The 25,060-nt window shown below is 40.1% G+C and overlaps 1 protein-coding gene across 1 annotated transcript in view; it reads right to left on the bottom strand.

Annotated features, from left to right (window-relative positions):
* GMDS (GDP-mannose 4,6-dehydratase) overlaps window positions 1-25,060 on the bottom strand; it is a 390,054-nt gene that overhangs the window by 58,938 nt on the left and 306,056 nt on the right. Inside the window, exons 8-9 of the mRNA XM_042840103.1 lie at window positions 21,737-21,855; window positions 12,859-12,955 (exon numbers count right to left, since the gene is read on the bottom strand). Of these exons, the coding sequence (XP_042696037.1) occupies window positions 12,859-12,955; window positions 21,737-21,855 (216 nt within the window). The remainder of the gene's footprint in view (window positions 1-12,858; window positions 12,956-21,736; window positions 21,856-25,060) is intronic.

The following is a 25,060-nucleotide window of genomic DNA, read 5'->3' as shown; positions in this document are numbered from 1 at the left end:
TTAATAATCATTTTTATATTGCCTAAATCCCTAAAGTCAGTGTCTGGACTCTGTCTGGAGGCTTCCCAAAAATCACTGCTTGTCAACACCCCTTCCACAGAAATGAGTCTGTTTACCTCCACCAGTGCACTGTCAAGTTGTCTCATCCCATTTGCATTACAGTCCAAACTGGTATTCTTACAGAAAAGTCTAACCCTCCCTTTTCTTATCCAGCTCTTTCTCTAATATATCTATAGCCTACATTAAAACAATTTATATAAAATGAAGGCCTGTTTTCAACATGCATCTCTACAGAGATTACTATAAATGTTTAGATGGTACTGATATGGAGGAGGTCAAAATTTGGCCAGTCGATATCAATGAATGAAAGGGAAACATAAAAATAATAATTAGATATTCACACATTTGGAATCCTGAACAAAAATGAACATTTTCCCACATAGGAATGTGCTAAAAAGTTCCTTCCTCCATTTCAACAAAGCCTTTAAGGTTTTTGGAAGAGAGACACAGGTATGATACATTTTCCAAATTGTGCCAATGTCTGGAATTGTCCTTGCCTGATTACACAGGGCCTCTGAGAAAGTCTACACATCACCAAATGTATGTGAGTAGCTAAATGAGTATATCAGTATCTTGTGAAGTTCTGCTCATAGACAACTGCAAACAGCATCATGCTGAGTTCCTGGTATTAAAAAAACAGCACTGGAAGACCTGATGGACAACTTCCTGAAGCTTTACAGATTAAACACAGTCAGCAACAAGGGGAAAATTGACAAACTAAGGCTGTATTTACTTCTAATGTATTTATCCTGTTCTGTCTCTAGCAGTCACTGGCGATCTAACCACTGGGCATACCTGTTCAGCAAACCCCTTCCACTCACCGCTTTGACAGCTCCTGTGAAAAGGAACAGTGAATCCCACTGCTTTGCCCCATCTCTACATTGTCCTTCTCACCCAAGGCCCTTGTAACTTACATGTTAACTTATGTATGGCCCTTGTAACAGAAATACGAATGGCAGATGTGCAGTTCCAGTGCTGTTGTAAAACTTTCCAGTCAGTTGTCTACGTGTCAATGAACAAAATACTCATGCGATGAATTCTGGCACATCATTGCTGATCCTTGCAAAAATCTCGGCAAGCATATCAGCTGCCACCTCTCACACACCTGTGCGCGTGGCGGGCTCCTCCCAGAGTTTTCTCCCCTGGCTCTCGTCCTTAACATCTGCTTCTCCTGCAAGCAATTCCCGAGCTGAGCAGCTGCTAGACATAGTGCTTGCATCCAGTCACAGCAAGCTATGGCACCAAGGGTATCAAAGATTATTGTTCCAGGCATTAGTCCGGAGTAGGAAATCCTTCACGGAGCCATATTTTAGAACTTAATTAAGCCCTTTTTAAAAAAAAAAACTCCATCCAGCAGCTAAGCCAAAGTAAAACTAATTGTGGTTGCTAATATTAGAAAGCAAAAATAAGAATATTTCTTGTGAGCATTCTGGCACACAAAGTGCCTGTCATCCATCACCAGCTCCCTTTGGCTGTTCTTCGAGTGCACATAAGTCTTCACTGTTGTGAATCTCTACCATAGTGAATAATGTGCTTTCCTGCATTTTCACTCCTGCGTCCAGCTTTTCCTTGCTTTCTCTATGCCACACAGCTTTGGAGCTATGATGGAGGTGGGTGGCTTACCTTTAGGGCTAATCAGATCCTAATCATGCCAACCTTTTGTTTACAGTGCCTGAGCTGCCTGTCTGCTTCAGATTCACTTCATCAGTCAAGATTCTTTTTTTTTTTTTTTTTTTTTATTTGAAGCTCAGGAGACTTGCGAAAAGTCTCTGACAAATACATGAAATGCAGAGATTGAAATGCAGAGATACCTCACAGAGCACCTTAGGAAGGAGACACAGAAAGAAAAGTAATGAAAAACCTAAATACTACCTGGGATAGTCATCTGCGAGCCCTTTAAGCCAGCTGTGTGAGGATAAAAGACTGTTAACCATAAAGCACTAGCACTACAGAAGCACTGTTTAGAGTGAGGAGTGAATGTCACAACATCTGATCAGTGGTGATGCTGAACTGTAAGGAGAGGCCCCCAGAGGCTTTGTTTCACAGAACAAACTTGGTCATATCACTCTCACCTGAGCTTTTCTTAAAACCTCACATTTCTTCTGCTTCCTATTTCACCTTCATAACCAACCTTTTAATCTCCCCCAATGCATGGAAAGAGAAACTTGGATCAAGAAGGAAATGCTGCCAAAGATTAGAGGCTTAGGAATTTACAACTGTTATCAAAGGGAAAACTATAGTGGGAGCCAATTGCTTTAGTCAGAAGCCTTTGTTATTGTAAAGAAGCTTTAATAAACATGCTTTTGCTTTCTAAATCGGAAGGTGGAAGTGTAGTGTTTTATGGGTCACTCAGAAGAAAAAATAAAAACAAAAGCAATTCAACTCCTAGTCACCCAATCTAGCAATTTGTAAAACTGAAGTCTGCAAAGCACTCGATAGCAGATGTAGTGAATTATAAACATGAACTTGTCAGAGATTACTGTTAAAAAGAAAAAAGAAAAAAAAAAAAAAAGAGCAGGCAGGCGTCCTATGTTAAAACACATTTTTTGTTTTCATTATCGTTAATCCACCTTTCCCCTTACAGCTATTCGATATGAAGCATGACTGTGGAGTAGCGCCAGTTCAGCAGCGTGGATGAAGGGAAAAGAGTTTTCAAAAATTATGGATCAAGGTTCTGAGAAGAAAATTTCATTTAAAAAGACATTTCTGTTCAGCAGTCGAGCAATCTGTTTCAGATTTCTATGTCTATCTGTAGCACTGAGGTTTCTGTGTCATTGCACATGGAAAGAGCTGACGACGAATGGTGCTGTCAGACTCTGTTCCTAACCACAACCCAGCAGATAAAGTCTGAAGTCACAAGTCAGCTGTGAGCTCTACCAATACTATTAAAATGCACTGCCAAGGCTGGAAGGAAGAAATTTAAATGAAGCCTGGTTAGATGTTTCAAAGGGATGAGTGACTGATCCTGTTTTATGTCATGCCAGGCAATACCAGTAGTTTAAACACTAGCTCTGTCAAGGGAGAAATAGATGTATTATTGTCTGTGAATTATTAAAATTTACTTCACCTACTCACCTTCAGACTCTTCTGTCTGAAACGAAAAAAAAACACAAGCAAAAAAAGTCTTGCAGGGGAGGCATACACTCTTAATCTATTACTAATGTCTTCTTGAATCCTGTTAATATTTTTCATATTGTCTGCTTTGGTGAGCTCAGACTCTATATGTGAGGAATGAGCAAAAATTCCAGCTAATCCTAGGCATAAAGCTTTTTAATGTTTAAGTCCCTCCCGCCTTGCAGATAAATACTGTCTCCTGTTTCACCCATCCAGCTGGGGTATCAGACAATCTGGGGAGCATCCAAGATGGGCACGAAGATCTGTTTCCTGGTTCATGCTAACTACAGTAGATACTTGTGCCAAAAAGTTCATTTTCTAGCATTTTATTCAACAACAAAATTTAAAAGGTTGCTTAGACCCACCAGGCTCAGTTTCCCCTGCAACTCAGCCACACAAGCTATTCTTAAACACTAGAGAAGTATTAAGAATGATAGAAATAGAACAGTTAGGGTTGGAAGGGATCTGTAAGATCATCTAGTTCCAACCCCCTGCTATAGGCAAGGACGCCTCTCACTAGACCAGGTTGCTCAAAGCCCCATCTAGCCTGGCCTTGAACACCTCCAGGGAGGGGGCAGGGATATTTAAAGGAGGGGGAGATATTTAAAAGTAATACAGAATGTAAAATCCTTCAAGTTTTGACAAAGGCAACATCATCACTACAGATTTTTAATATGGAACAAGACAAGAGGATAGGGAAGGTGGTTCAGCACTGATTAGCATCATCATCACAGGGTGGCAACAGTAACAGAGGTCCCACCTTGTCATGCCTCCATCACAAAGTTGTTAATTTACAAATGATGACTCCAAAAGTGACGGAGGGGAAAAGTGAAGGTTTGTTTATTTTGTCAACAACCAGTTCCAAGCCTCCACTTTCTGCCAACCATTTGCTCCTCTGAGAGAAACTGCTAATAGTGAAGGAAATAGAAGAGTCTAAACAAAAACTTCATGTGGATTTTTTGTGAGAGACAGATGACCTCTAGGATCTATATGAAACAAGCCCGATTCTTTCAGAAAAAAGTACTTTCCTTGAATATTAGGTTTGCATTAGAAATAACTGAAAACCTGTTTTTTCCTTCCCTCCCCTCTTCTTCCCTCCCCTCCAAATCTAGACATTTGGACTAGATGATCTTAGAAGTCTTTTCCAACCTCAGTGATTCTGTGATTTTATGATAACAACTTCAGCAATAAGAAAGCAATGGTGACACAAATTCTGTAGGAGGTGGAACGGGATATTAGGAATTGGTAGCTTGAAGAACCATCCTTCAAACAGACAAAACTATCATATGCCACAGCGTATCCAGGCTGGGGACAGCTATGCTGACTGGAAGACAGTATTGAAAAGGCTGATGTCAAGACATCTGCTGACTCAAACTTAGCAGAAGCTATTTTATGGCACTAAAGTCATCTTGTGGCTTCTTGGACGAAACACACTAGAAGTCTGTGGCTGTTCTCTCCCTTTGTGCACCCACTCACCCATAAAATGAAACAGCATACAGCAGGCAAGCTCTTGAAAATGCTGGAGAAATTGGAGAGAAAAGAGTCTAATTCACATTTGCTGGAGGAAACCTCACCTCTGTCTCATATCCGCTGTATTCAAAAGACATTTTTATTGTCATATAAATCATATCATTTATGGTGCTGTGCTGCCACTCTAAAACCATTGCAAATGTGTTGGCAGAGCATACTTAGAAGGTTACAACACGGTGGGAACCACAGTCACAATGTCAGCAGTATTATTAACATATTGCTTGACTTTTACTTTTAAAATCCCATTGTAAAATAACATAAAATGCTTCTTACAGGGAGACAGATCTTCAGACATGCTTCCACTTCTGCATGCCAACAAGCAACCAGGTCTGTATGTGACCTCAATCACCTCTGACATCAAGGTCTTTGGAAAGCCCTGGTGGGAACAGATTTCTGCTGAGTCCTCCACCAGACCTCGAGTCTCACCCACAATACTGGGCACTCCAAAACGTGGTCTGAACCATAGTTTAGCTCTTTGGAGCATCTAGCTTCACACAAGAAATGGGGAAGGGGTGTAGGTAAAAGGCTGCAGGTAGTGGGAACCAGTGCTGGGATGGAATATTCAGCAGTTGTGACAAATGTGTCTTTGGTGCTGCCTGAGCCTGGACTTCTGCTGTGACTTTTGTCGGTTCCAGGCTTTCTCCCACCTCTGTGACTTCCCTTCAGGGGCTCTGCATTTCCCACCACAGCTGCTGGAGCACAGGGAGCGTTTGTGTGAGACAGGCATGGGATAGGCGGTGATAAGAAAACAAGGCAAGACAACAGACAGAGATAAAAAGGGGGAGGAGGAGGCCAAATGGCAGTCCAAGAGAAGGGGGAGGCAAAGGGATAAGAGGTGAGATAAAGAGAGACTTTCTGTGCATGAATAAGCATGAATAAGTGAAGAGGTGGTATTAAGACCCCCTACTGTCAGAAAGGCAAAGAAGAATTACAGGCAGGAAACACTATTGCAGGAGCAGTTGACTGAAACTAAATGAACTTGGTCTCATTCCTTCTTGCCTGCAAAGCCATCCTAAGAGAATCTGGCTAAAGTAAGTATTTCAGTACCAGAGTATTGTGCTCATGGACCATGGGGTAGGCAAACAAGAATAATCATCTGGCACTTCCCTAGTTCCCACAACCATTTGGTCTGACCATCTTAGTTCCCATCACAGATGAGTTGCTTTAGTTCACATTAAGATGCAGCAACGCACGTAAGCATGCCCATAGCTCCAAGTATGGAAACTATCCCTATTATGTATTCATGCCCTTGAAGTGAAGCACTTGCTTGGATGCTTGGCTGAATCAGGACCTAATTAAGGACTAAACAGCCTTCTATCCTCATTCACCTCTCCCTCAGTCTTAATCCTCCAGTCAACTAAGTTTAATTTAAAAATCTGTTTTCGGGAGTTGAGCCTGGATCTGTCACATCCAAGATTGCCACTAATTGCTATGTGTCAGCATCATTTAGAAAAATGAGCAATGAATTAAAACCACCAACCCTTCTGCCTGGATGACAGCTTTATCTTTGCGCAAGCTTTTCATTGGGATTGCAATCTCTTCACCTACCCACAGTGGAAAATTGCTTTGCCCAAAGTCAGTCACAGATTTCATTTTCATTTCTTCAGTCCAATATTTCTGAAGAAAAACTACAGATCTTGTAAATGCACATATGGCACAACAGTCCACAACAGTCAGAGTGCAAAGCCATTCCAACTCAGACCCCAGGAGGTAAAGTCACCCTCTTCCCCTGGCTACTCTTGCGGGATAGTTGTGGCATTAGGAGATCAGAGAGCAGACTCAGAGACACGCTGATGTTCTCAGGAAGATCATTGAAGATGTGAAGGTCACAGATGACACATGGCTGGCTTCAAAACCTCAGGAATGACAGCAGGGAAAGAGGTGGTGAAGGAAGAGGGGGAACAGAGCCAGCTGTAGAAGTTGCCAGAGAAATATTTAGTTGGAGGCACAGCAGAGGAGGAGCAGGATGACGCAAAGAGAAGCAACTGAGTAAAGGACTGCAAAGAGGAGTGTCCAGAGGGATTCCTTTACTGGATGCGGCTGTTTAATACTGATGTAATGAGCTAGTTATGAAGTGAAAAGTCAGAAATGTGTGTGGGAGCATTGGAGGGGAGTATCAGAGGTAGCTGCTCCCAAAAGAAAGGAGGTACAGTAGGGCTCCCGCTAGCTCTTTGCAAGGAATTGAACAGGTAAGCAAGCAAGGCTGGACACAAATCCAATTAGGTTCTCAGATGACCTACTGAGGGGAAAACCTGAGAGCAAAAGTGATCCTCCTGTCTTTCAAGGCACTGCTAACAAAAGCAAAGTCAGGATGAGACAAAGAAGTAGTGTGATTCCCATGGAAGAATGCCTTCACCAAAGATGGCAGCTTCTGTGCCAAGCATAGTGCCACCAGTTCTCCCCTAATGCCCTCATATAGCACAGCCCATCTCCCCTGCCATACTTGTGGGCCACAAGCAGAAATGCAGCAATACTACTTTCTACTTCTTTCTCATGCTCGTTGAGAAGCATTTGAAGTATGTTAAGTGCTTAGTGCCTTGGAGAGGCCACACAGAGAGAAGTTCTTATTAATCATTATTTTACTTGGCTGAATTTGACGTGTGTTTTCAGAGATACCTCTGGAAGGCCTGGTACATAAGGCCTGTAGCTAAAGCCAAAAAAAAAAACACAAATCTACCATGGGCTTTATTAGCAGGAGAGACAAAGAAAAGGAAGAGTGTAGCAAAGGAACACGGAGATAATGTTAAGTCTGAAGTAAGGAATGATATTATATATTGACTGACATAGCAGCAAAGCCAGCTTGGAGGAGAATTAAGGACATCAGAGGTAATCATTTACCAAGGCAGTGGTTTTCAGACGTTGACATGCATTTTCATAGCAAGAAAAAAAAGAACAACCAAATGCAGGAGAAGTTATGGCAACTAGCAACTCCTTCACCTGGCTGCTACTGAGGAAAATAGACAGGAAAACCATCTGAAGATTATTCTTCCTTGAATACTCCCACTTCATTTTTGTGAGTATTAATACAGGCCACATATTGACTCAGATGAGCATAAAGATCCTTGAGGAAGGGAAGCACATGTTTCCTCATATGAACATCTGAACAGTTTACAGGCACGGCTGCTCTGAAGTCAAGAGTAGGAAATGAAGCTGTATGGAAACTGAAGTGGAAGCGTGTGGCAGTCAGAGCTTTGTGATCATGGTTTCATCCTAAATGAGATCCTAAATGCTCTTCACGGCAGAAACACTCAGATGGAGCTCAGAAATGTTTTTGACTTTAAGAAAGCTGACTTTGGGAAAATGTGATATGCCCCAAGGAATTTTTTTACTGGAATCCTGTGAAACATGGGAAACATGGAGCTGAATTTTTTAAAAACATCTAAGAGACTGAAATTTAAAGCTGTTCTGCTTAATTCCGAAGAGAAAAAAAGGGCAACTGGGGCCAACTGTAGTTAAGTAAAGATATAAAGTTTAGCACAAGCAATACAGAGAGAACCTGGCAAATTTCTCTTTACGGGAACTTCTGTAGATATTTGGATACGACAAGCCATCCTTTGAGAAGTAAGCAACCTGGTATGGAGGGATATGGAACTTAAAGTTAGAGCAGTTTGAACGATACAATCCCAAGAGGACAAAGCATCCTTGGACATTTTGCTGCTAAGAATTTTTCTGCTGAGCATTGCATGGAGTTTCATTTATATCAGTGCTAAGAAGGACTGGGAGAAAAATGCTTAATTGCTTAGGGCATATAACAAAAGGAAGAAGTTAGCATACTCGTTTTTCTTTGAAGAATAATAATAAGAGGCCATATGAATGCTTAAACATTTGCATCACATTGTGACAGAGCTTCTAGGACTTGCATAAAGGAAGGAAATTTGCATTGATGTATGTGCATCCTCAGAATTACAGCCATGTCAGTCCATAACAATCATGATGAATGAATATAAGCTACAGCCCTCACCCTAAGAAAGCTGTAGGACACCTACAGAAACAGGTGGGAAAGGAGGAGAAAGATTCCCTGTAACACCAGCAAAGAATTAGATACAGATTAAAAACCCAACACTTTCATATGATTGAAGGTTTCTTGGAACATTTTTTTCCCTTAAAAAAATTAAGGTAGAATTAATTAAATTCCTAACTGAGACATGTACATCTTAAATTCTCTGATAACAGGATGCACCATTGAGACATGGGGTTGATCTTCATTGTAGAAGTAAAGGGCAAAAAAATGAAACAGACACCAGTAAAAATTTTTAGCTCACTATCTGCTGTATCAAAATACTAGAAGCAATTTTACTAAAGCATGTCAACATACTTAAATTCATTAGAAGCGATGACTGGAATTCTTGGAGAGAAATACCTGCTTGACCATCACACTGGAATTCTTCAAGTATAATTTTCCTGTTGTTCATTTTGAGATCATTTCTTTGTTGTTTTTTTTCCCCCCAATACATGTAAGTAAGATGGAAGAAAGAACAGCAAGTTAACACTAATTATCTTGCTGAAAGATAAGAAAAACTAAAGACAGGCTCAGGTTCTCTAAAAATCACCTGACTTCAGGAACTGAGAGATGGGATGTTTCCAGCACCCTGTGCTGCAGAGTTGCTTGTTTCCAACTGAATTGGATGGCTCATAGAATTTCATAATTTCATTAAATTAAAAAAAAAAAAAAAGTTTTGCTTTTTATGCAAAGCAAGAAGGTCATTTGACTCCAAGTATAGACTCCAGTTGCCTACCTGCTATTTGAGTATTCTGATTGTAATAAAATCATAAAAGTTTGGTGAGGTGATTTTTGAAGGACCTAAATTTAACAGGCGAGTAAACTGTAGTGACATCTATACGTGTCAAAAGCAACAAATGAATGTAAGGTGCAGCCTTCTCAGCCACGTGCTAAATACACCTATGAAATACATGAAAAAATCTTTCACACTACATCAGCTTAGTATATAAAGCGAGCTGGTGATGAAGATCCTGTGAAAACTGCTGATTCTAAGAAAGGCAAAGTAAACATCTTTTCCCACGCCATGCAGCAGTTTATAGTCTCCAAATTCAGTTGGAAAAGAAAAGCCAAAAAGAATACTGTTAGGAATACGATTCAGGCTGAAAGAAATGACAGCAATAGGTTTGTAGTCAGAAAGAAAGAAGAAATGAAAGAGAGAGACAGGCATTAGAGGAATTAACAGGAAGAATTCCCAAGGCCAGTAAATATCAGGGGCTACAAAGCAGTCAAAAGCAGAGTGAAGAGATTTAGAGTCAAGCCATTCAAAGGGTCTACTTAGTTTGACCAGAAGACAGTCTCACATTTCAAGGTTTCCTCTTCGGTACAGCTAAGCTTTTCAATGGGAGGCCTTGACCCCAGGGATCGCTAACTAAGAAAACAAATATGTTTTCAAATGAATGTATTGGCACTGTCAGAACTGACTGATTACAAGATTAAATGATATTTATTTTCACTTTCCAGAATACTGCATTAAATTTTAGAGAGACAGACAGAAACGTTTCCAAATAAGACATGAGAATCTAAGCATCAGATTTTCTGCATCAGCTAGGATTCAACAGCAGAATTCCTGTTAACTGATCTGGCTAAGCCTCCCATGAAAATGTCAACCTGAGGCTTTCTTGACTTCTGTAGTCTTGCTGAGGATAGTGGGAAGGGACATGTGCTGTCAGTCCATTTTGGTTCTCTCATGGCATTTACTTTGTTTCTGGGAATGGATTAGATTTGGATCTGGCATTTTGGATTTGCGCTGCCGTGTCTCCCTGACTGAAATAGAGAGGTTTGCTTTCTTTTGATAAAGAACAGAAATAATTCTGTAATGTATATTAAAAAGGGAGAAGAAAGCGACTCTGGATAGCCATCCTGAGATTGTCTACATTTTCCTATGTAAAAACTTGGTTCCAATAAGTGGATGCCAGGCTAATTGCCAAGAACCATGGCACTCAAACCAACAGCTGCAAGTCCTGGAACAGCCCTGCTCCACTCTTCCATGTGGGCGAAACAGGCTCAAGAACTACTTAGCTCTGAATCTTACCACCTTTGAGAAACTTGCATACTTTAGGGTCTAGGCTGGACTTTCTTTTTATCAAGTAAATTAAATGAAAGTTATAAGCAGATTGACTATCTCCACTTCTTCCCATGGGAGAAATATTGCCAAAGAAATCTCTCCTCAGAAGCTACATGATTGACAACACTGTTCAAGAAATGTGGTCAGCATACAATCATAAGGAACTGTTCAGAAACCAGTCTGTTGTTGCCAGTCAAGAATAACCCTTATTTTTCAGTCTCTTTAGATGTTTTTTAAAGAATTCAGCTCCATGTTTCCCATGTTTCACAGGATTCCAGTAAAAAAGACATAATGAGGATTTCATAGTTGGTGTCCCTTCTCCTTCATGTCACACATCAGTCGTCTTGCCTAAACTACCTGAACACACATGCCTTGCAGTTTCTGACTACGTAGATAATACAGATTTAATTTATGTAAGAACTGAAATAAAACACTGTAAATCCGAACAGGTTAAGCTGGCTTGGAACTAAACCAAAGATACACCAACAAATAACAATGCTGTATCCTCCAACAAGCTCATGACAACATCTGATAGGTTCTGCTTTGTCTCTGTTCACATAGGAATTTGCCAACAGCTCATCTGCATATTCCTTAAGACAAAGATACTTCAAAAATCATTTTTGTGCTTCTTATCCTTTCTTGTGTTCATGTGTGGACCCATTAGCAATTGCACAAGCATTCCTGAAGAACCTCTGTTACGTACTGTCCCAAAATGGACAAGCATGAGCTTGCGAGCTGAATGTAAAATCCTGAAATTGTGTTCCAAAAACAGACCAATAAAGACAAATAGAAGACTGTAGGCAACTCTATTTCAGCGGAAGTCTGAGGATGTGAATAAGGTGGAACTACGGTGAGGGCTCCAGAACAGCTACCAGTGGATACTGAAGCAAAGGTACCTGTCAGTATGAAGAGCAGGAAAGTGGCTCTCACAAAGCACAGACTTGTTGGGTCAAGTGTCCTTTTCCTGTTTGGCAAGTCCTTTTGTCTTTGTGTCCTTATCGTCCTGATACCTTACCAAAGTGCAGAATGATGGACAGCTCTTAACAACATACCAGGGCTTAATTTTGGTACATGAACCAAGCCCTTTTTTGCACAGCACTGAAGTCTCTACTCCCATCTGAATTCCCTCTTCAGAACCCATGTCCACTTCAACGCATGCAGCTCCCCAATCCCTCCTTGCAACTTGTCTCAAGACAAACATGCTCGGCACACTTTGCTCTATCACAAAGCTGAAGCCAGCACTTTCAAACAGGCTGACTGACAGGCGATGCTGCATCAGCACCGGCAGGGCCAATGTCCCATTCCCAGAAGAGCAGAACATCCTCTCCTAGGCACACCCACATCACTCAATCAGGGCCACTGTGTCCAGAAACCAGGCTCCATCCTGTTCAAGTTTGCCACCATCCTGCTCAAGTTTGCAGAACACTTTTTTTTCTCTCCTAGGAGGCTCAGTGGGTAATTGGAGCACACCTATCAGACTTCACTGAGGCACTCCTGGGAGTGAAAATGTCTTCTGTGAATGAGGTTTTACTAAATAGGACCCCACAAAATACTCAAGAAAGCAAAATACAAAAGGATGCCTGCACTTCTGTGCTGAGCTCATTGCCAAGATTTAAGCTGAGCAGTGCATAAACACTGGATGGAACTGAGACATTGTCATGAAGACCGGAAGGAGGAATTTCAAAAATCAAACCAATTAGTGCCCTCCTTCTGCTTTCCCATCTGGTAGCCAGAGGAGAGCTGACCACATATGAATTCAGGACCAAAAGGAACAAGAAGTTGTTCTGCACTTTGTTTTGTTTCCCACGGGTGACATCACCCTGCTAAGCCTCCCCTCTGCCACTCAGAGAGGGTGACAGAAGCAGAGCAGCATGTCTGGCAGGGCAGCCAGACTGCTGCCTCTTGCAGTGCTGCTTGCTCCCAGATAGCTGGCGTTGAGGGGGCCAGCAAGCAGGCTAATTTAGAGCTCTAAAAGCTAGCAGTAGGAGTGCAATTAAGCCGTTTTCACAGACTGCTGGCCAAATGCAGCAATTTATTGGCTGAGTGATTGGATTATTCATTTGCAAAGCTAAGAGAGGCATTTTCTTACCACTTCAGTTGGTCTGTAGTACTTGTGATTGACTGTCACATGAATCTTGCCAGTCTCTTTGCATCGCCCAACTTCATTTTCATTCTTTCCTTCCCACCTGTAAAGAAGATAAACATTTAATCAACCCATAATTACTTTAGTGCTCTGATCTTACCAACATTTGGCCTGCTTTCATTTACTTGAGGCTGGTGTCAATTCTCCCTGCAGGACAGTATAAACTCATTAGCTACAGGAACAAAGGCAGAGTTTAGACTTGAATGTAGCAACAATGGCTTTTGAAGTCTCTTTGTTTTGGTTTTTGAATCAGTGGAAGGTCTAAAATACAGGACTTCCAAATTAAACACATAATGCGAAGGGAAAATAAAACTTCCCAATTTCAGAACGTTTCATGTATCTTCAAATAAATATGACAGTGAACCTTTTCATTTGTGGATTGGTTCAAAGTTGTTTAAAATGGTTCTTAAAATATTTTTAATTCTTGTATTTTGGCCAGCAGTTTCAGGAACACCTTAATCTGTTAATTTTATGGAAGAGGAGCTCTGTTTGAATAGCATTAAGCTGCATAATCTAATTTTTGTCTAACCAGGAAAAGCAAAACAAAAACAATTCTTGAATTTTCAGTCTTAGCTCAACATGGCGCTCCAAGTACATGTACCGTAAACAGTACTCAATACCTGTGAGATTACAGTCAGCTCCTTTGTCTAAATTATCTTCATATGTGTTGAACAGCCTGAAACTTGCTGTAATTTATGAGATCTGGTTGCATACTGGGCTATTTGGGTAGCAACTGTTCTGGGCAAAAATTCTGAGCAGCCAAAGAGGCACAGTTTGATGGGTGAGTGGCTCTGCCTTTGAAGGGGCAGACTGAAGCTAGGAAGTGTGAGGACAATGCTCCCTCCCAAAACAAATGTTTTGGACGAAACATTTAGGAACATACACTGATATCTCAAAACCAATTCACTGAATGTACAGAATGCAGAGTTATGACTGAAGCCCTATCCTCAGCTCATTTTCTTGCCTCTGAATATACCATGGGACTCTGAGCCAGCCCGGCACAAAAACAGTGATGAAATTCTTTACATTTTGTATTCAAGTAAAATATACATAATATGATTCAGCACTGTGATTTAGACTATTTAGCTTCAGTCACCATCAATGACAGACAATTGCCCCTTGCCTTTCTCTTATTAACTGTGCCACCAGTCCTTGGGATTTTGTCACAGATTTGATTTTCCTTTGTTCCCCTGCCCTCTCCTCCAGGCTCCCAGAAGAATTTAATTCTTTGACAATTTCAGCCTTCATTTTTGAGTTTCTAGCCCTAAGGGCCATGGAGGAGAGTTTGCAAATGTGACCTCTGTGTATCCATGAAGGTTAAAATACCAAAAGGCAGAAGGAAATACCAAATATGCATTATTACTAGTTTTTAAATCATTTTAGATCAAAAACCCATTTTTTTAAAGCAAAACTCATGCCTTCTGGTTGTCAAGCAAAGCCTGTAGGATGATTGCAAACACTTAATATCAAAATAATTTCCAATAGATAATACCAACGGTAAAGTTGGCTGTAGATAGTCTTGCCATGACACTAAAGATGATTTATAATTTAATTTTTATTTCTTTCTCTTTCACCATTGCTTTTTTGAAGCCTGCACTGTAAAGTTTCCATTCAGAAGCCAAAACTAACATTAGTCCCTCCCTTTAAAGGGCAGAGGGTAAAAATGTGCAGGACTCAAATGAGCTTAATAGAAAACCAACCGCCACCAGTAAAACAACAGGAAGTGCTTAGATCAGGAGACATCAGTTGCTGTTGGAGGTCACTGAGCAGAGAACTCCATTTAACACCCAACAGTCTCCAGAAGGCTCAACCGAGCCAGTAAAGACTCATTTACTGTCACTATCAAAGTTATATAACAATAGAAATAACTTCAGAAGAAAACTCCACCCTTTTTGTTCAGCCCAGCAATGTGAAAAGTTCACAGGGAAAAAAGTGCTTCTCATTGTGAACAAAGTAGAACTCGATAGCAACACTTTTAATTACTCCTGGCACCTCTATGCTCACAGCTGGGACACCATACTGCTGATAAAAGGGATAACGCTGAGCCAACCTGACACCAGGAGCAAGGCATCCAGTTAGTTGAGCAGCTCCCCCTCTCCTCTTCTAAGAAAAGGGGAAAAAAAACACCAACACATCCCTTAATTTGTAGCCAAGTTGCAGTCAGAATTATTGTCTGGGAAACGTAATGCCAGACTATTCTGAAGCACGAGTGAGGTCAAAGAGGCATGGGGAATCCTCACATTGTTGTGGTTTTAGATAGATCCAGCCACATGGACTACTGAGTTGTCTGCTCCAAGTGGGCAAGAAAACAGCCTTGTGTACTTTGGGAGAAATGCAATGGGGCCAGAATTAAAGGATGTTTGTCTCATCAGGGCTGTGCTAAATTCAAGGAGATTGGGGAGCAGATCCCAGCTGGTGGTGGAGCCCAGAGCTTTCAGGCAGCTGTAGGCTTTTGACAGAAGATTGGTCCTGGAGCCTGAAGGCAATGAGCCTCCACAGCGAGACCACTGCCAGCCCACTGCTGGAGGGCTGCACACCAATCAGCAGCCACATAAGTTTCCATAGAATTCAAGAACTTTTGCACTCTGGATTTCCATTAAATTTAAAGCTAATTTTGTATCAGCAAATCACTATTGCTATAATACTTTTCATCAGCTGTAATGAATGTTCCCTTCCCTCTTTGACTGTGAAGATGTCAATTATTTTCCATTTCTTATTACTATTTTGTAAGACATCAAGCTTCAAGCTATAAAAACATCCATGGGTACAGAGGATCTCCTGAGGATGAGGAGTTGAGATACTTGAATGGGGTGTGAGGAGAGAAAGGAGTCACCAGGGGAGTCCTGATAATCAGGGGGTGAAAGAATAGCACCACAAAGGACCAAGTGGTCCAAATGGCTGTAACTGAATAGCAAACAAGGCAAAGTGTGGATATTTTGGAGGTGGGCAAGAAATCAACCATAAGTGAAACTTTCCACAGAAGCATAGACACTCAACTCACATATGCTTTTTTTTTTTTTTCATCTCCTCGCTTAACCTTTATGGAGAGGTAAAGAACGAACAGAACTTCAGGAAATATTGCAAATCATTATCCCAAACAGTTTACGGGAAAAAAATCCTATCATATACTCCTTAAAAATCAGAAAGTGTATTACTAGAAAACATTTTCATATTTGAAATATTGCTTAAGATTTTTAGGAAGATTTTGCTTACTCTCCAAAGCTAATGTAGGTATCACTTGTGCAGACTTCAGAGATTTGTGACCTGACTGCCAGTACACATGATTAGCCAGAGCAGTTCATCTGTCTTGATGCTTTATAAACAGCAAAACTGGCATCATACAACAGACCATGGATGTCTTATCTTGCAAGTAATTTCTTGTAGGGAGATTTTAAGCATGACTCATAGTATGTTCCTTTGCTACCACCTCAAACTTAGATACAACAAAACATTTAAGGATTCAGCGATTGCTTAGCCACTCCCTTGTGCTTGGATCAAAAGAATAAGTATGGTACCACACAGGGAAGCACTCACACATTTGCTCAAGAGCTGTGATGAATCAGGCCTTCAAATTCTTCACTAAAGGAACACAACTAAAACAATACAATTGTTAGTATTAAACTTCCAGCGTTGCTAAGCTCAAGTTGCAAAAACCTAAATCGTGACTCCCCACATTCTGCCACTTTAATACAGAATATATGTTACGTGGCCCTTTTTTTTTTTTTTTTTTTCTGATTTCTTTTTTTTTTCAGTCTGCTGGAAATCTTTTCAAGCTGAAAAATGTGAAAGTTGGTGATAATGTTTCCTTTTAAGAAGGTTTTTGTTCACAGGAAAATGTTTTCTAAAAGAATACTAATGCTTCTGTGTAAATCAAAACATGCTGGGAAGAAAAGCTGACGTTTCAAATAAGTTATGCTATTGACAACTTGCAAGAAAAATGTATTAATAAAATTGAAGGATGAAGCTTTGACACCTTCAGAAGGAAAAGATTTTGTATTTTCTTTCAGAACGGCTTTTAAAATTCTTTTTACATTAGTCTTTCTTTAATAGAAAAGTACAAAAGGAACAAAACATTCCTGCTGATTTGAAATCAGGCATTTTTCTAAACTTCATTTGTGAGAATTATTTTCATCCCATTTGGAGAAAAGATACGGAATTTCTTACGGAATACCACACTTAATTCTCACCCTGTCTTCCCACAAGAGAAACTCTCACACCTCAGGGTGTAGGAAATCAGATAATTAAACTGTTACCATCTTCAAATCTGAGCATTGGAACAGTTAGTAGATGTGCCAACAGATAAAAGCTTGTATCAATAGGAAAGTAAATTAGTCAGCTCAGCTGGAAGAGTTAATCCTCTGGCTGCATTGGGTTAAATGCTACACAATGCCATATTTTCCACTGTGAGGACAGCAAGAAAAGTGGTTCTGTCATGTGAGGACCTTGTTTGTGGGTCCACTCAGGCCAGCATTCTTCACGGGCCTGGCTGGGCTCCTTTCCCCTATCGCTGCTCGAAATGTCTCTAATTTACTTTTGAGATTCTGCTCCCTTCTTCTCCATCTGAGCACTGTAAAATACAATGCACATCACCGGTCAGACAGCAGTGTTTGGTCGGAAAAAGGCAGACTGGAGGACAGCAGTTGCTTTGATGAAGGCTTTTGATGGCTCGTCTTCCACCATGACCAGCACACTGTCGGCTTTCCATTCTTTTTGCACTATTTCAAACCTCGTGTATTTCTGCCACCATATGTTCCATTTTAAGGTTGGAAAAAAAAAGAAAGAAAATCCCCTTCTCCCTCAGTTCATCTTTCGCTGCTGCTGCTAGTAGTTCACCTCATTAGACCTTACAGCTAATCTGCAAACTTCTCCTTTTTGGGGTGATCTTTTTTAAAGAAGACCAACTGGTAAGCCAAGAAAAAATTCGTGTTTAGAGCCAAGTGACTGGCATAAAATATTCATTTTTCATGAATTAATTTTGATCCTGGAAGCAACGAATACTTCTGTAACAAATGTGCACGTATTTTTATATTCATAAAAAACACAATAAATCTTTCCAGTGATCAAACTTTTTTTTCCCCCCACATTGCAGACAGCAGCCTTTGTAGCATTCTGCAAAGAACTACGAGCGCTCTAGTGGTTTCGGGCTATCTTTGCAATCCTGTTCTAATTTAATAAGATTAATGACAGAAAATTAGTCAAGACAAGCATTTGCCTGTTTCATTTACCCTGCTGTAGTTCAAATTATAGGTGGGAAGTGTTTCCCCCAAGTACTACTTAATTAGTAATAAGTAGCAGGGAAAGTAAAAGAAAAAAAGTGTAATCCTTACAGGGGGGAAATATTTGTAGCTCTGAGGCTTTCCTGTTAGTACAAAGGACTGGATTTGAATGATACTGAGGATTATATAAATATAATTTTAAATTTCTCCCTTGAAAAATGATGATAGAAGAAGAAAACATACAATGTAAGATAAACCTCAGTGTATACTTCAGAGTCAATTTCAGAGGGCAATCAGTCAGTCTTACTGCAGCTGTACATTTCATTACTCAAAAAATACGGTAAAGTTTCTCATCTCTCATTTTGGTGAAAAGATACGGTCCTGACATAAGCTAACGATTGATTATGACACAGTATTACGCTATCTTTTTGGAAAGACTTTTCAGGCTGCCCTGGATGTTCAGTTGTAGAAGCTAATGGGAATTGTTTGGAAGACAAAAAAACCTTAAAAGTATATATTTTTAGTTAGTTGATGTGGCAAGTAGGAATGGTTTTCTTCCTGTTCTCTACAGCAGTATTAAGATTTGACAACTAAGATGCAACACTTTCTGCTAAAGAACAAAGTAGAGAAGGTTAAGAGCCCCTTCACACATGCCCAGTGTTTTCAGGTTATGGGCTCTGCCAATTGCTGCTTACCCTTTCATTGCTTTTGGTTATTTGCTCCATCATTCTGTTGATTCTGAAAAGTGCATTTTGATGTTAAAGATATAGGAATATTGTGAAGCTGTGCCATCTCTTACAACAGTGAAAAAGGCTGATGGAAACAGCCTAGATAAGTTTTGGGGATTAAAACCAACCAAACAAACAAAAAACGCACACAAAAACAACCAACCACCCTGAAACAGCACAACCAAATTTTCCGGAAGGGCAATAAGAGGAACGGAGCCATGCCTGTATGTTCATTTAGAACTCTGGTGCACTGTTCTTAGGTGCCTCGTCATAAATTGCAAGGAAACAAATCAGTGGGATTCACCAATGGGGACCCACGACACTAAATGGAGGACTTTGCTGCCAGCTATTTCCTGAAGAAGATATAAGAAGATATATTCAAACTGGAGGAGGCGGGAGTAGAAAGCCCCTGGGGGTTTCAAGGAATGTGAGATTACCAGCTGTCCAGCCAAGAGGACAGCGAAGGTAAGGAGTGCATGCACGCCTTCTGTAAAAGCACGGACTGGGCTGATACCTACACAAAGGATGTGGGGTTTTTAATAAAACTTCCCAAGTGCTCAAAAATGGTTTAACATTTGGTGCAATTTGAAAGATGAATGATGGCTACAGGATGAGTAGCAGGTCAGCTGTGACACTATCCCACCCCAGGAGCACAGAGAATCAACAGCTGGCTTATTTGGCTAGGCTAAAACGACCAGATTTACATTGGTCTCAAAATAATCAGTAACAAAATTATTACTGGCACCTAAAATGTCCCCTCAGTCCCCATGTGTACAGATATTTACACACCACCCATGAATGACTTGAGAAGTTGATAATATATTACAGTAAGAAATACTTCAAAAGAACTGCGGTGATTAGCAGTCAAAGTTCCATTTTTAAAGTGATTAGACACTTAGGCTCCAAAAAATTGACGTCACTAGATGGCATGTGGATTCTCATGCAACTTGGAAAATTACTTTTATTAATTTAAAAAAATATATATGTGAATAAGCCCTTGTATACACAGAATACCTGCCCTACCTCATCAGCTGCAGTAATATTGCACAGTTTCCCCAAGAGTGAAACTTAGGACTGATTAATTCAGTCCAGACACTGAATCTACTAACCACCACTATGAATGATATGCAGCTCACCGCATGAAACTGTATGTGAGTAAAAAATCAGGAAAGAGTGTGTTAGGACCAGCTAAATCTAAAATAAGCCTTTAGGATCCTCTATAATAGAAGCTGTTCATAAATACTTTCACTTGTATTTGAGTAGTTAGTTTTTTTTAAAAAAATTTTTTATTTTGTTTTCTCATGGGTTTCCTTCCTGAAAGGCATATGCTGATTTGTCATCCTTGGTACATGCTGAGATTTCTCTGGCCAAATACAGAGCAGGGAACTTAATTTTAAACTAATAGTTAAATGTATTGGCATAAAAAGAAACTGTGGTGATGAAAATATCTGCAAAAAAGATATCCAGCTAGGCACTGATGGCCAGCTGTGCACTGATGGCACTGATAAGCTTCAGTTTCTTATTTTATGTAATAATAGCGATAACAACAATGAAGTGGTTACACAAATATTAATTCTTAAATAAATACTAAAAAATTAATTAAACATTGGACAGGCAATTCTTGATATCACAAGAATTCTTATTTAAATAGAGTAAGTGCATATATATTAATTTCAATGCTTGTTAGGGAGAATTAGCTTACAAATGCAAGAGGCAAAAATACAGAAGAAGGGGAAAAAGAAAGGGAAAGCATACTAGAATTCTGCTACCCTTTTGTCCTGTTAAACCTCACTACTACTGTTGAGGAATACGGGACAATGTGTGATCATAAAGGGACATCTCACAGTAAAGGGTTGTTAAAAATATCAAGAGAAACTTTTTCCCAAAATTGAGCTTTTGGGCTAGAAATTCTACTCATACAGTCCCTCTATCAAAGGTTTTTTTTTTTTTTTTTTTTTTTTTTTTCCTGGAAGTTGATGCCAAAAATTGAAAACAGACTAAAAAGTCATTGAGGAGAAAATGTTATTACCTCCCCAGCCACACACTGGCTGTTCAAATAATATTGTATCTATCTGTGCACTTCTGCATATTTATTGAATTTGTCAAGTTTTTGTTCCCAAGTAAAACTTATTGGCCCTGTCAAAAGTTCACCAGCTGCACAAGTGACTTTGATGGCCTGAGGAACAGCCCTGGCGCTAGCGTCATGGAAGAGCCTGTGGCTTTCCTCTCCCTTTTCCAGCTGAGATTGGTATGTTGATGCATGGGGCCCAGAGAAGATACAGAAGGAGGGAAATTGAAAAAATAATAAACAATAAAAATATAAATTACGGAAAGCGCTCACCAAGCCATCCTGATTTTATTATATGGCCTTGAGAAGGAATTTTGTCTTTTCAATCAAACTATGTGGAATATGCATTGTAAACATTCTGTACCCACTGCTCAACATTTTTATGGCTTGGTAAGGGCAGAGCTAATAGGAATGCAGAGTGAGCTGCTACATAACCCTTGTTGTATGGCTGCAGCGTGGAACGACTGGCATCAGCAGGTGACACCTGCAGAGAGTAAGAGCAGAACTGTGGAGATATCTGGGGTGTGGGGACACAAAATGAAGAACTGGGCAGAAACAAGAAGGGAAATGTATGAACAGAACATGAAGATTCAGAAATAAAAAGGAAGATTTACCCTCCTAAAGTTTTTTCTCATTATCAGCACTGGATATACCCACTGTGGCAGCCGTTTATGTCTTAGAAACTCTCATGTTACAGAAGTAGAATGTGAGAGGAAAAAAAGAAGCGTACAGAAACAATGCTCTGTAACTCATGTGATGCAAAAAAGCTCCAAAAGTTCAGCCTGTGGCTACTATCTCATGTTCATACTTACACAATGGTTTTTCCAATGTGCTTAAATGACTTCTCCACAAATTCACGGACGCTATGGACCTCCCCAGTGGCAATGACAAAGTCCTCTGGCTCATCCGTTTGCAGCATCAGCCACATGGCCTGCGGGAAAACAAACAGACAGATTCAGTGCAAATGTAAGTGGCCTCTTTGGTACATGATATTATATTGCTGCATTTTTGATTTGAAGATAACACACGCACGCACGCTCCCAGCTTGGGAAATTAGCACTTTCCTAATTTGGCGGCTATTAACCAGTTCAGTGCAACTTTGAAAAGAGTTCAATTATTTCTTATTACGGAAAACAATGCTATATTTGATTTTCAATTTGTTTCACAGCAGGGATTTTTTCAGGGGAGACTTTAATATGTTTACTTTTGAACTCTGAGGCTTGCTTTAGCGCTTAAGAGCATGGATTCATTTACTTAAAACACTGCAGGCATTGAGACAGATATGGCGGAAGAGAACAAAGTTTTATAATGTTTCCATCCAAAGCGCTGTTGTCTGTTTGTCATAGAATGATGCCAAACACTGAATCACGACAGGAGTCCTTCCGCTTCTTTTTTGTTCTGCCTTGCTTGTTTTGGCTAAATAGGGATTTTAATTACAAATAAGTAATTAGAAAAGTATCTAAGAATAGTCAACACCGTATTTTACCACATTAGCCTGTTTTTCCTGCTGAATATGTGTTGAATATAACATATTATGGGACTGCAACATTTTTTCTTCTGACAGAAGAATACGAACAATACAGATAGAACAATGAGACAACCGTTAACTCTTCTCCTTTGGAGAACCTTTTGGAGAGTGACAAAGATCACAATGGCTTTTGAAGCACAACTTCACGTGTTTACCAACACAGGATTTTTCAGGGGGATCTTTACTTCCCATGACTGTCTCTCTCCCACAGACACACAGATGAGCACCACTGTTTAGATGGCCAGCTAAATCAACATGAAAGCAGGCAAGCAGATGGAAAAAGTGGTACACAAGGACACATGTGGCTTGTCTGAAGTGTCACAACAGGTACATTTCGGTTTTCTGACACTGCTCTAACCATTAGATGACTGCCTAGGACCTGTAGGTGGACAGAATAATTATTACTTTAGATCAATCAAAATGATCTAAACATTTCATTTCCTTTAGAAAGGAAAAGGGAATACCTGTACGGCATGATCCTCATTTAATAAATAACCAGAAGAGGAAAACAAAATAATTCAACTTTCTTGCCATATGGTAAAAAGGACTGTCATCTTCTCACAGTGTAATCCACAACGCTATTTGCACTGACCTTTTCACATCAGCTTTAAAGAAAACAACTTTAGTAGGTCCCCTGATGGTAGTGGATACTCTGCAAATCAGATTAATAAAAGCTTTGGGACAGCTCAGTTTCTCTTTGTAAATACCACCTGAAATACTCAATTCTGCCCCCCACCCCTCAATAAATCAAGTATAGCAAGGCAACGCATTCCACTTCAATGGTTCTATTTGCAAGTCATTTTTCTTCCCAGTTATTATTTTATGCATCTCCCAGAGTTTTGACAAGATTTTATTAACATGTTCCTTTTGAACCTTTCTGCTTTTTGAATGTGCAGGGCAGGACGGGTTTTGAGCAACTGCTGTGTAAGTCCTTGACATTAATTGTGCTTCAGGGATATGACCTGCTGGGCAGGACAATGGCAGCAACTTTATTTTTCCTTTCCAGGGCTGAACATCCTAGCCAATGACGCAGAAATACCCGACTGGCTGATGAAACTCCTCTGGTGGGGAGGAGATGTCTTAACTCGTATCTCTCCTATTAGCTTTCTTGGAACATTGGGGTTTCCCTGCTGATCTGAGAGGTCGTGCTAAATCGCCAACGCCTTTGCCTTCATGACTGGACGAACTTGCGAGATTCACAGTGGTAACAACATTATAGGAAGGCAAAAGGAATATTTTAAATACGTAATTGGCAGTTCTGGTTCTGCTACCCTAGTCCCTGATTTCACAGACCGGTTTATATTAAGCAGCCCGGAAAACAACGAAGCTTCCTTGTATGCAAAGGCACTGTTTGGGTGAATAAGGATTTCCAGGACAAACAGTCAGAGTCAACATTTATAGTGGTTCTCCTCCTGACATTAGGGGATGTTTGCTGTGCATAATGAATTCAATATCTGCTCCTTTATTTTTGCTGAGAATGTACACAGCACAACTGACAGAGATGTAACAACCAAACCTCACTTATCGATAAGAAAAATTGCCCCCACCTGAAATACCACGTAGGACCTAATATACCAAACTGGCACAAAGACATCTTATTTAGAATGCACTTCCATAAAACAGTATTAGTATGTGTAAGGAAAAGGATGGGACTTTTGATAACATTTGTCTATACTTCTGCTTTTGAACACCTTAATATTGTAATTCATTGGACGCAGTTTTAGTACAGGTGCTTCTGCTGAGACATTCTACAATCCAGTGAGTACTTCAAATATTTGATGTTAATTTTGTCTAACAATACTAAATAGCATTGGAACCTTGCCTCTTTTTACTCAAACACGCGCAGCGCATTGAAGGAGACAGCTACAAAACAGAAACCGAAAAACAGCCTCTGACAATGGGTCCTGCCAGGTTTCATACATTCAGATGTATCAACTCTTTTCTCCAATTCACACAGCAAGCAATCACTGTCCTAGAAAAAAAACTTGCACTGCAGGGCCAGCTTAGCAACGATCAAATACAGATACAGTTGCTAAAAGCAATTTTTGCTTCTTTTCCTACCAGGAAAGAATGTTTAGATTAATGATTAATTGAGAATCTATCGCTGCTGGTTCTTTTTATTTTTTCTGGCACTCATAACTGTTGGCACTTAGAATTACCTCAGTCAAAATCAGGTATGAAAGAAATGAATGTGCTTAAAATCACAAAGCAAGTGATAGCTCTGTTTGCTTTGAGGAAGGCAACCAAACGCTGTTGATTTGAATGGGCCTGCATGAACACTTTGTAAAAAATGCAAAGACAAGTTAAAGGATCGAAATATTTTTGATCAAACTCTGCATTCAAATCTTATTTTCCACAGGTAGAGCCTGTGTAACCAATGAGAAACTCGTGTGCAAGCAGTAGCCGTACATTTTCCCTACAGTAAGTGCCAGGAATGTGCTTCCCCCCCATCAGACTAATAAAGGCCCTTGACCTATCAATTCCTAGGCATTTCCTCCAGGAGTTCATATTGTACCAGACTCCAGGCTGAGAATGAGAGGAAAGGGGGAGATACAGCTCCAGGTTTATTTGTCATTACTGAATGGCTTACTGGTTTTAACAGAGGGGA

This window comes from Centrocercus urophasianus, unplaced genomic scaffold (genome assembly GCF_019232065.1).
Source record: "Centrocercus urophasianus isolate 14NV4802_14NV808 unplaced genomic scaffold, USGS_Curo_1.0 seq_11, whole genome shotgun sequence".
NCBI lineage: Eukaryota > Metazoa > Chordata > Aves > Galliformes > Phasianidae > Centrocercus > Centrocercus urophasianus.
The sequence above is the reverse complement of the archived record's forward strand: the minus strand, read 5'-3'. Positions and strand labels throughout refer to the sequence as shown.